This window comes from Dama dama, chromosome 18 (assembly GCF_033118175.1).
Source record: "Dama dama isolate Ldn47 chromosome 18, ASM3311817v1, whole genome shotgun sequence".
NCBI lineage: Eukaryota > Metazoa > Chordata > Mammalia > Artiodactyla > Cervidae > Dama > Dama dama.
The window spans coordinates 43,213,379-43,226,372 of NC_083698.1; the positions used below are offsets into that span (position 1 = coordinate 43,213,379).

General features: G+C 40.8%; 1 protein-coding gene across 4 annotated transcripts in view; it reads left to right on the forward strand.

Moving 5' to 3' along the window:
• Positions 1-533: 533 nt before the first annotated feature.
• The window catches only part of LHFPL3 (LHFPL tetraspan subfamily member 3), a 630,765-nt gene continuing 618,304 nt past the window's right edge, over positions 534-12,994 (forward strand). For all 4 annotated transcript variants that reach the window (XR_009696661.1, XR_009696662.1, XM_061165192.1 and 1 more), the window contains exon 1: positions 534-972. Coding sequence is in view for 2 of the 4 variants with exons in the window: in XM_061165192.1 (XP_061021175.1) it covers positions 534-972 (439 nt within the window). In the remaining 2 variants the exon portion in view is untranslated. The remainder of the gene's footprint in view (positions 973-12,994) is intronic.

Consider the following 12,994-nt stretch of genomic DNA (forward strand, 5'->3'; position numbering starts at 1 on the left):
AGGCTTCCAGAATCAGTCTTCGGTGCCCGGCCCCTAACCCCAACTGAGATCCTGGGATCGCCTCGGGAATCCCTGTGGATGCTCCCACTCCCTTCTAAAGTTCCCCCTTTCGCAACTCAAGGCCAGCTTCCCTGGCCCACGCCCGGCACTAGAGGGGCGTCCCCGGGTCGCCTGGGGGCGGAAGGCTGGAGGGGCGCCCGAGCTCGCGCGCCGCGCGCTGGATTTGCCGCCTGCAGCTGCCGCAGCTGCATCGGCGACGGCGGGAAGAGGGGCGGAGGGCGGTGAGGAGGGCTGGAGCCCCGGCCGGGAGGGAGGGAGGGGGGGGGGCGGGAGTCTGTGCCAGGCGAGCCGGAGGGGTGCTCGGCGCTCCCCCGCCCTCCTTCCGGGAGCCGGGATGCAGACTCCGAAACTGGCGCTCCTGGGCTGAGGAGGAGGCAGGGGAGTTGCAGCTCGCGCGGCTCGGTGAGTGTGTCTCCTGAGCGCGGAGAGGCGGGGGGAGGCGGAGGACCAGGAGGAGGAGGAGGAGGGGGAGAATGCCCGGAGCCGCCGCCGCTGCCGCCGCCGCCGCGATGCTCCCGGCTCAGGAGGCTGCCAAGCTGTACCACACCAACTATGTGCGGAACTCGCGGGCCATCGGCGTGCTGTGGGCCATCTTCACCATCTGCTTTGCCATCGTCAACGTGGTGTGCTTCATCCAGCCCTACTGGATCGGCGACGGCGTGGACACCCCGCAAGCTGGCTATTTCGGGCTCTTCCACTACTGCATCGGCAACGGCTTCTCCCGGGAGCTGACCTGCAGGGGCAGCTTCACGGACTTCTCCACGCTGCCCTCGGGCGCCTTCAAAGCCGCCTCGTTTTTCATCGGCCTCTCCATGATGCTCATCATTGCCTGCATCATTTGCTTTACCCTCTTCTTCTTCTGCAACACGGCTACGGTGTACAAGATCTGTGCCTGGATGCAGCTCACCTCCGGTGAGTGCGCGCTCACCTCCGCGGAGGCTGGGGGACCCGGGGCGCGGGAGCCCGGGAGGGGCGGGAGTGGGAGGGACGCGGGCAGTGCGCGCCTCTGGGGGCCCGAGCAACTTAATCCGCTCTGGCGGGAGCCCCGGGAGGCCGGAACCCCTAGGGTGCCTCAGCCTCAGCCTCAGCGCCTAGACTGGGGCTTTCGAGAACCGCCCAAGTGCGGGGGACGCCACCCAGAGGGACACGTCAGGGGCAGGGCGTTTGCTGGGCCGAGTCCGCTAAGAACTCGAGGTGAGGAGAGGAAGCGGCCGCTTAAGGAGCGAGCAGAGAAACTAAACGAGGGGCTGACAGCGAGGCGAAAAGCGGATTTGGAGCGATTCTAGTGGAAGGAGGGTCAGCCTGCTCAGTCCCTCTCTGGGACTGTTTAAGTCATTGCTTTCTGAGGGTGATTGGGGTTGGGGGCTGGAGTGAAGTTGTTTCTCTCTGTCCCAGGAAGTTATAAAATTTTTATCATTTGGACGTGAATAAACCCGAATTCTGTTTTGGGATTTACCCGTTTAAGAAAACTGTACCGTAGGATGTTCCTTTGTAATTCCCCAATGTCAAGTCTTCTGTTTGCTCCCTTGTCAGAGCAAAGGTCCTTTCATTCCATCTTTGAACAGAATTCTTGAGGGAATCAAGATTTCTCAAGATCTCAGTTTTGGGGAAGTGGCCTTAGGGAGATGGACACAGAGGAAAGCTTGTTTCTTTGGTGTCTCTGATCACTCTTTGCCTATGGATGATAGATTGTTGCTAGCTGGAGAATGTGAAAGTACTTTTCCTGAGCATCCGAGTTACTTTTAACCCAAAAAGAGAGGGAGGGTGCATTTCCTGGTGGCTCTGGAGAGCCCTGAAACTGACTCCTTTCTCTGCCTCCAGCGGTGCTGATTCCCTTTCTGCTAGCCACCTTCGACGCCCTGCCTTCTAAAGGTAGATTCCATCCTCCAACACTTGACACCTTCTTGTTCCAACATGGTGGGGGTCCTTTTGATGTTATGGATGATCTGGTTGGAAAAGTAGAGGATATCTCAGGCAGCCACATTCTCATTTGTGTTTTAGTTCATTGTTCTCTTTCTTTAAAGGTGTTACCTTTAAGATTTTGTTGTTTTTCCTATGCCTGGGAAGGTTTTCTAGAGAGTAAGGCTTTGATCCCTGTGTTTACCAGAATGTTACAGGCTGCTTAAGTTCTGAAGGGTCCCAGACAAGAGCATTAAGAGTCATGATCTTATGCTGCTAGTTAACTATACGAGAAGCTTGTGGGAGAATAAACTTCTTTGGAAGTTATTTGCTTTGTGTTAAGTGTGCTGCAGCTGATTTTCATTTGCATATACTGTGAACTTGTGCATGTGAAAGGGGGTCTCGCTAGTAGAGACCCGCCCCCCCCCCATATATATACCTTTTATTCTTCTTAAATATAGAGTTCTCTGCTTTTCCTTCTGTACTTCCATTCTCAACTTCTTCAAGCATCCCTCCCCATGATTTTTCTATATAATGTTGTCTTTTATGGCCATCTCAAGAGCAGACTAACTTGGAGATTTGGAATAAATTAATATATTATTGTTGTTCTTGACACTTAGCTATGGTTTGACTTTGAAGACAGCAGGACATTGAGGATGCAGATGCTTTAGCTATACAGGGTCAATTCTTTTTCTAATTTTAATTTTTCTGAGTTAAATGACCTATTTAGACTGATGATTCAAATTAGATTGTTTTTTCAAAGGTCTGAAAGTGATTTTTGGGTGATTTCTCAACATATTACAAGATGTTTTACTTTTATGAGATTTTGTGTCTAAATTGATGTTGTTGTTTTAAAAAGGAAAGAAAGTAAACTATCTTTGGGAAAGAATTCCCAGCTTTGAAGTTAATACAAGTTGCAACTATTACGATGTTTTTTTCTTTTCTCTTCCCGGAAGAGAGTACAAAAAATCATTTATTCTACAGTAGTGAAATATGATGTCATGTTTTCAGAAGTTTGATATTAGTATGCTATCCTGTTTCCCACATATCAGTGTAAAATGTGATGATAACGTTTGTACTGATGAAGCTATAAGGATGTTTACTTCATTTTCAGCTAAGTCCAGATCCTTAAGTTCTTGGCACTTATTTGCCATTTATATGGTATTTTATTTCTAGGTAAACCACAGAAGGACATAATTTTATTTATTAATGAAGTATATTAATTAAAGAATTGATTATGACTCAAAGTCAAGTATATTAAGAGTTAAAGTCAGTTGTATTCACAGATTTTTTTAAAAGATGGGATAAAGAAGGTATTTCTGAAGAAAGTCACATTTAATGTGCTTTTCAGGTTTTTTACAAAAGTCTCGATACTAACAATATATTTGACGTAATTGATTGTAAATTACTGTCAAAGTTTAGTTTCTAACCTTTGGACTATTCCTCTTTAATATTAAGAAGGCTTCTTATAATTTACCTAGGTCTCTCAAGTGTAATTTGCTAACTATTAAAGATGAGACTTAATGTGCCATTTGCTTATCAGAGACTGTTTAACCTTCATTGGAAGTCAAATTATTAAGATGTGTATTTAGTTATCTAAGCATTTTAATATAGTAACCTCATAAATCAGAGCCAGGTAGACCATAAAATCCCATATGAAATAATACACTAAGATGAAAGCAGAAGACTTTCTTGTGGCAATACAACATCAAGAATTATTCTTTTATGATTCTGAACAATGAACTAGAAAACGTACTTAATTTATTGGACCTGAAAATGATGTTGCTTTCTACCTAGATGCGCAGAAACGACCATAATTAATGGTGCTATTATGAACACCTGCCCTCTCCCTCTCTCTCTCCCCTCTGAATCATCATTAACCTCAGTGGAATGAAACTACAGACTTAGGAGCTAATATGTCACACTTCTTCAAGATGTAATCCTGTACTTAGGGACCTTGCCTAACATAAAGAGTGAAGATATAAAAATAATGTGTAAAATAAATAATAACAATTAGAGATGCAAAATTTCCCAAATCCACAGGGAAATAATTTCTTGAGAAGAGAGATGTTTCTTTTTTGTTTGATTTCTCTACTAATAAAAAGAGGTAGATCTGTAATTGGCAAACAGGGCAATAAAGTCCAGATCTTTTTTTTTTTTTTTTTAATCTGAATGGAAACGGGATTTTGTCTTTGTGGGAGCGTGATTCTCTGATTTCATGTTTTTGTTTTCAAATCAGCATTTCAGTCTCTGTTTCCAGGTCTGTTAATCCAAGTCTCGTAAAGGTGGAGTTTTTTTGTTTTGTTGACTATAAGCCATTATCTTAAATTATTTTCAGAAATGCAAGTTTCACCAATTACAAGCCAATGAGATCTTTCTTTCTCCCTCTTCTTTTTTTAGTTCTTCCTCTGTTTATTTCTCCCAACCCATCTCCCTCCACCCCTTCTCCTGCATGTGTGACCCCATGGACTGTAGCCTGCCAAGCTCTTCTATCCATGGAATTTTACAGGCAAGAATAGTGGAGTGGGTTGCCATTTCCTTCCTTCTCCTCCATGTTTTTTTTTTTTTAGTAAGCTAAAGCATTGAGGCAGAATTTGAAATTTTTAGACCTCTACCATAAACTTTGGTGGAATATAGCAGATGAGGAGGTTCTTGGCTTCACGTGTGAAGAAGGAGCACCTAATCCTGATTGGATTTTGGTATTTGGGAAGGGTAAAATGGGAAGGGGGGGGGTTGCATTCACTAGATCCCTGTCGCTAGTCATTCTGAGTTGTACCAACAAGAAGGGCCTCCAAGATAGTGAGCCTTGATTGTATGGCAAGTATGGCAAGGATTGAAGACTGAATTGCTTATTTACCTTCCCCAGCTTCTTAACCCTAGTTTTCCCCAGATCTTTTTAATCAGCCTGAGTTCTTCAGTTATGTACCGTTGCCATTTTGGTGAGATGAGAATTACCGTAGGTAATTATCACACTTCTTAGGCAGCAGGAAGAGCCTTGGCATTGTTATGGATCCTATCTCAAGGCACTGTGCTCTTTTCTTATATATCTTATCAGCATTTGGTATTACAAATGTGTTTATTTGTTTAATGTCTGTCTTTTCCAGTACGTTCAAAGTTCTACAAACCCATGTCCTTTTCTCATATATCATAGTGGTAAAGATCATGGACACTGGAGTAAAAAGAGGTGGATGTGAACTTTGGCTCTGGTATTCATTCACTATATGATCTAGGGAATTAATCTTTCTGTACTTCAGTTGCTCATCTGCAAGGTGAACGTATAATTGTATTTACCTCAGGAGATTGCTGCAAGGATTAAATAAGCCAAGGTGTATAGGAAAACAGTATTCAGTACACAGTGAAAGTGAAAGTCGCTCAGTCGTGTCCGACTCTTTGCGACCCCATGGACTGTAGTCCATGTAATTCTCTAGGCCAGAATACTGGAGTGGGTAGCCTTTCCCTTCTCCAGGGGATCTTCCCAACCCAGGGATCGAACCCAGGTCTCCCTCCTTGCAGGTGGATTCTTTACCAGCTGAGCCAGTAGGTAGGGTTACTGTTCTTATGTTATTATTACTGCTGCATCTTGTCACACAGTAGTATGTATATGTATGGCACATAATAGGTATTCATTTTTATTGAGTTAATGAATAAAAAAATGAATGAAGAATGGGAAAAAAGGAAGTTACTTAAAATGTCCCACATTCCAGGTTGAGAAGTGAATACCATATACTTTGAAAGCCATGATACTCATTTTTCTCATGGATTTGTGACCCCAGCAGTAATTGCACTAAAGGAATTCTTCCAGAATTTTTTGATGGCCTAATTTATGATGAGCCTATTCCTAAATCAAGGGTTTTTCTGATGCATAGGTAATGATCTTTATTACAATGCAGGGATATAATCAGTTATATATTAGGATCCAGCAGATTTACCCTTACCTTTTAGTTTCTCATGAAAAAATATCATGTTATTAAAAATGGAGGTTTTATGTAAGAATCAGAAGGTTAGACTTTCTTTCATAAGAGTGGGGACTCCTGTTCCACATTTGATTTCCTTACACACCTGTAGGAACAGTCAGCACAGGAGAAGAGGGTATGTCTTCCAAACTTTCCTTTCATAATTCTGGGCATCAGTGCAGATGTGTTCTTCTTGGATATGCAGGCCTGCTCAGCTGTGTGGCCCAGCATGTGCAGAGCTCTGATGGGGGAACTCTGAAGAGACAAGGTCAGGATTTACTCAAGTTCAGAACAGTCACCAGGTTTCACCATTTGGCTGGTGCTGAGCATATGACAGGAGAAGGCAATGGCAACCCATTCCAGTAATCTTGCCTGGAAAATCCCATGGACGGAGGAGCCTGGTGGGCTACAGTCCATGGGGTCACAAAGAGTTGGATACGACCTAGCGACTTCACTTTCACTTTTCACTTTCATGCATTGGAGAAGGAAATGGCTACCCACTCCAGTATTCTTGCCTGGAGAATCCCAGGAACAGAAGAGCCTGGTGGACTGCCGTCTATGGGGTTGCACAGAGTCGGACACAACTGATGCGACTTAATAGCAGCAGCAGCAGAGCATATGACGAAGTAAGGTCTTGCCTCTTAGAGATGCTAATCCATCCTAAGTTCAGAGTTATGGAATGGCCCTAAAAGGGGGTTTTCCTCTGCTAGAGCATTTCAAATATTCCCCCAGATGCAGAGAAGAATGTGTACCCTCAGGAAAGGCAGTTTTCATTTTCTAACAACAAATTTCACTTGCAAGAATTTTCGATTTGCCAAGCCAAACTTACAAGAAAATGATTTTAAATGAGAATTTTGAAACTTCTTTTTTTGCTTTCATGTAGTGTGAGAATTGAAGAGATGTTGGAAAACATAGTAATGTGAATATCAAATGAATTTTTATAACTGTGAGATTTTAAGTGAACATTTGTGAAAAATAATTGGCCCTATATAACCCAAATCATATCTTATTAGGTGGTTTCTTTGGTGTGAGGCTACATGTACATGTAAAAGCTTTTTTCCGTTGTCAAAATGGGTGCTTGTATATTTTTATAAATAATAAATATGTATACATACATAACTAGAATAATTGTATCAGATGCTTAGTATGAAAACGAATTTTTAGTGATTGGTGCTTATGTTTGGTGTGATGATATCATGCAGTAAAAAGAATCTAGATGGCCAGGCCAGTGTATTACATTTTATATCTTTACCTTAGAAACTTTTCAAAGTGAGCAAACTTTTAAATGAAAACAAAAAGACCCAAACCTAGCAGAGCATATAGCTATAGTTGCAGCATGTGGCTCAATGCCCTTCTGTGTGTGGTATGAGGAGATAAACCATGGGGACAGGAGTAGAGAGAACTTCTTATCACACTGGCATGAAGCAAAGAACTCTCCAGGAGAATTCTAATTGGGGGGCTTAATAGCATGATAATTGGGAAAGCTTTAAAGTGTAATTTCCATAATATATATGAACTTTGAGGGTGAACACAAATTTTCACTAATGTGATTTTTTTCCTTATAATGAGTCGAGTGGAGTTTTTATTTGATATGAGGAAAGACTAAGACCTTTATTCTTAATAATAACAAGAAGATATTACTGACGACGTAAAGTTAAGAGGCTGGTTCACATGGCAAATAATAGATAAGTTGTTTGGTGATTTAAACATAAAGCTGTTATGAAAAATCACTGGGGCATTTCAAGAAAAGAAATAAGCAAAACCATCTTCCCCCAGCATCCTACATGTTTATGCAACTATTATTATACAGCTCTCAAATTATGATTACAATTCTATGACACATGTACTGCACAGGATCACAGCACTGTCCTTGTTAAATTGTCCTAAGTGTAATCTTGAGCACATTTCTCATTACTTCTACTAAAACAAAACAGAAGAATGAGTAGGTTGCAAGAGGAAGAGAAATGCTTTTTTGATCAATATAGACATGAACCATATCTAATTACTATTGAGCACAATGAAAGAAGATAGCAAACCTTTTTGAAATAGAGTTGCTGACATGGAATTACCAGAATGGGTCTCTTGTGCCTGGATTCTGATATCTTTCCTAATGAAACCAGGTGTGCAGCAGTGTGGGGACTGTGTATTCTCAATAGGAGAAAAGATCTTAAATGATAGGCTCTGTGAAGTTAGTCTAATTGCATGAAATTTTGAAATTATGACTTATCAATGAAAGGGCTAGTGGAAGAGTAGTGAAAGGTAGTAAAATGAATGACAAATAGTTGTAGACCAGAAAAAAGGCCTTAGCTCAAAGGCAGACATGAAGAACTTAACTAAGAAGAATTTCACATTAGAAAATCATGGCAGACAGGAGTTGGAAGGGAACTCAGCTTTGGATTTAGTGTAGAATGCATCATAAGCCCATTTACTCAAGTGTCTGGAAACTCCAAGGGCAGGGTGTTCTGCCTGGTCTTTTTGGTGTCACGAGAGAAGTTGTAAAAATCAGAATGGGAAAAGTGTATCATCATTGACAGAAGGCTCAGTATGTGAAACATAGGCAAATACATCCAGGTGTGAGGAATGACAGGGATGTAGAAGAGTGACAGCAAAAATAAATGAAATATGAATAGAGAAGACATAGAAATTCAAGGTTGAAAAGCCTGTGAAACTTGATAACATCAAAAGCCTGTTGAATTTGATATTATCAATAGCTTAAAAATATATTGACACAGAATAAGCAGAGAGCTGGAATATGCATTACAGTCCAAAGCTGTGAGCTAATGCCAATTATCAAGAAAGAAAAGTTATGACTATACCCGCCTTTTTACCCATAAGAAGTTCTCATAGATTCTAGGATAAAGGTAAACAAGGAAAGAGGATATAATTTCTTGTATGATAGAAGCAAACATGGAGAATTAAAATAACTCAACCTAAGAAAGAAAAAGTCATTGTAAAATTTGATAAAGAGCATTCCTACAATTTCTTTTTTTTTTTTTTTTTTTGTCATACATTGATATGAATCAGCCATGGTTGCAGATTGTAAAGCTAAATTGATGTCTATAATGCCTTTAGAAGAAGAACTAAAGAGACTCTTGATGAAAGTGAAAGAGGAGAGTGAAAAAGTTGGCTTCAAGCTCAACATTCAGAAAACTAAGATCATGGCATCCGGTCCCATTACTTCATGGCAGATAGATGGGGAAACAGTGGAAATGGTGGCTGATTTTGTTTTGGGGGGCTCCAAAATCACTGCAGATGGTGACTGCAGCCATGAAATTAAAAGATGCTTACTCCTTGGAAGGAAAGTTATGACCAACCTAGACAGCATATTAAAAAGCACAGATATTACTTTGCCAACAAATGTCCATCTAGTCAAGGCTATGGTTTTTCCAGTAGTCATGTATGGATGTGAGAGTTGGACTATAAAGAAAGTTGAGCGCTGAAGAAAAGATGCTTTTGAACTGTGGTGTTGGAAAAGATTCTTGAGAGTCCCTTGGGCTGCAAGGAGATCCAACCAGTCCATCCTAAAGGAAATCAGTCCTGAATGTTCACTGGAAGGACTGATGTTGAAGCTGAAACTCCAATACTTTGGCCACCTGATGCGAAGAGCTGACTCATTGGAAAAGACCCTGATGCTGGGAAAGATTGAGGGCAGGAGGAGAAGGGGTCGACAGAGGATGAGATGGCTGGATGGCATCACCGACTCAATGGAGAAGAGTTTGAGTAAACTCCAGCAGTTGGTGATGGACAGGGAGGCCTGGCGTGCTGTGGTCCATGGGGTGGCGAAGAGTTGGACATGACTGAGTGACTGAACTGAACTGAACTGAATGCCTATAGTGGGAAAAGGGAACTTATAGTGAGCATTTAGGGCAAATATATTTTTGGAGCATTTTAAGAACATAATATAGTTATAAGCTAGATTAATTGAATTTATTTAAATTCCAGTTGATTAATGACCAGCAATACTGTGATCTATGTGCAACATATTATTTACCTGAATGTACATGTTTTAACCAGCTGACTGGACGAGAAGTAATACTGACTAGTTGACATTTTCTTCACAGAGAAAGAATTGCTGTACTGTAGTGTTTTACAGGTGGTGGTTGGTGGCCCTTCGATGGGTCATGATATCAGTTTAGTAGATAATGATCAGCATTAAACCTTGAATTAAAAAAGAAGAGAAAATGTGAACGCAACGCAGATAGTTTGTGAAACCTTTATTTCTTTTTTATTTCTTAAACTATTTGCATATGTGTGTGTGGACTAGATTGCAATGGGTTGTAGTCAAAATGTATGAAAGATACTATTCCAGAGAAAAGATGATATAGTATGAATTTAGAAAAATAATTATTTCTTGTTTGGAAAATCGTGGAAGTTTTGCACCAAATCATAGGTGATTTTTCACTAGAGGATAAATTAGGTAAAATATACTTAATCTAAGCAATTTGAGGCATTTTTTTAAAATCTCTCTTCCATTAATGACTTAATGCTAATGTACCCCAATTGGATTGTGGGTTGATTGAAAATAAGAATTATTTTTTCTAGAAGTGATTTGATTGGCCTTTCATGCTATAAAAATGACATGGTCATTAAGCAACAATCTGTTAAAGCAAACATTTAGACAAATGTACTTAACCCAGTGCCAAGTAGATAGAGACTCATGTGTGCGTGCATGCTAAATCACTTCAGTCGTGTCTCACTTTTTGCGATCCTGTGGACTGTAGCCTGCCTGGCTCCTCTGTCCCTGGGACTCTCCAAGTAAGAATATAGGCTTTTAAAAATTGGAGGGATATGAAAAATTATTTAGTAGTCTCCTCATTTTCTCAATAAAGAAATAATAATGGTAAATACTATTAAGCAACTGCTGCTGATTATTTGCAAAAACCTTAGTATATTTCAGTTCAGTTCAGTTCAGTCGCTCAGTCGTGTCTGACTCTTTGTGACCCCATGAACCGCAGCACGCCAGGCCTCCCTGTCCATAACCAACTCCCGGAGTTTACCTGAACTCGTGTCCATTGAGTTGGTGATGCCATCCAACCATCTCATCCTCTGTCGGCCCCTACTCCTCCTGCCTTCAATCTTTCCCAGCATCAGGATCTTTTCAAATGAGTCAGCTCTTCGCATGAGGTGGCCAAAGTATTGGAGTTTCAGCTTCAACATCAGTCCTTCCAATGGACACCCAGGACTGATTTCCCTTAGGATGGACTGGTTGGATCTCCTTGCAGTCCAAGGGACTCTCAAGAGTCTTCTCTAACATCACAGTTCAAAAGCATCAATTCTTTGGCACTCAGCTTTCTTTATAGTCCAACTCTTACATCCCTATGTGACTACTGGAAAAAACATGGCCTTGACTAGATGGACCTTTGTTGGCAAAGTAATGTCTCTTTTTAATATGCTGTCTGTATTTGTCATAACTTTCCTTCCAAGGAGCAAGTGTCTTTTAATTTTGTTAGTATATTTAACCTTTACAGTAAACCAACAAGGTTAGAATTATTTTATCCATTTTGTATATGAAAAAATTGAAGGTTAAAAATTGTTCAAGGGCACAGAGCCAGTAAATGGCTTGAACTAAAATCAGATTCTCCCCCTAACCAACAGAATATTTTGCCTCTGAGGCTGAGAGAAGTTGTCTTGGCAAAATTATACCTTGATAGAGTTGAAACTAACACATCTGATTTCCAGTGCAGTGCCTCCTAACTTAAATGTTCATTTGCTTAGCTTAAATCTTCAGTAGGCATTTGCAACATTTTGCATCAATGTGAAGAAAAGGAGCTGGTATTCACAGGGAAATATCTAGTACATGTTTATCAGGCTTCCCTCTTCAAACATGCTTAGGTGAGTTGAGGTACTCCTCATTCTATTCGTTTTCGTAACCTAGAACCTGGGTGGTTCTTTACCCACTATATCCCCTTGGTTGTACCTCTGATCTCCTTACTTTTATTATTAAAGTGTGAATTCCTGTAGCAATGTTGGCATTGCTGGCTCTGTGTCATCCATTTCTGCCCTGCATCGAATGTAGAAATGTTCTTAGTAGATTTGTTTATTGATGGTGATGATGAAGGTGGTGATGGTAGACAGGATTACCAGGTCACAGACATAGTTCCAAAAAGGGTAAAAAATAGACTTGGGCAGCTTCAGGAGGCATTAGGGAACTGGGTGTAGATTTATAGTTTGACTTGATTGTTTATTGGCTGGATTATTTTGGGCAAGTCATCTAACTACTCTTGATTTTTTCATTTTCTTGATGTTATTTTTCTAAAGTTTACATTAATTGTACTTGTGATACATAGAGATTGAAGGTTTTTTGGACATTAAAAACATGTCATCTGCTAACCAAGTGTTGCTACCTTTACCAATAAAGTAAATATTAGGAAAACCATCAAAGACAGGGTGCAATTAGAAGGGAAAGCAAGTAGGAAACAATTATAGGTGATAAATGTCTAGAGTTAGATTTCCTCAATATAATGGGACTTTAAGTAAAATCATATAGCACAGCACCATGTTCTTAGGATTATTGGATTAATGCATGTAAAACACTTAAAACTGGACCTAGCACACAGTAGCTCAGGTCAGTCACTCAGTCGCGTCTGACTCTTTGCTACCCCATGGACTGCAGCACACCAGGCCTCCCTGTCCATCACCAACTCATAGAGCTTGCTCAAACTTATGTTCATCGAGTCAGTGATGCCATCCAACCATCTCAGCACACAGTAAACACTCAATAAATGTTAGCTATAATTGCTGCACTAAAGAGTGCAGGCCTAGAGGAGTGGTTAGTATTCAGAAAATTTAGTAGACAGAAAAATTGGACAATACATAACTTAAAGAAGGACATTTTCATTTCACAACTTGTATATTTCAGATCTGCTTTGTCCTGAGGATCGAGAAAGATAATGGCTATGAAAGCCTTTCAGAAACTGCAGTGTTATATAAATGCCATTGTGATTCCTAGAATGAATTTTGTACATTACTAAGAAAATACCATATTCAGTTAAGAGTTTAATTTTGTGTTGACAGGGTCTAGCTCTTCCATTTTATTTAGCTATAATAGTGACTCAGAAGTAACAAGATGTTGTAGAGATATG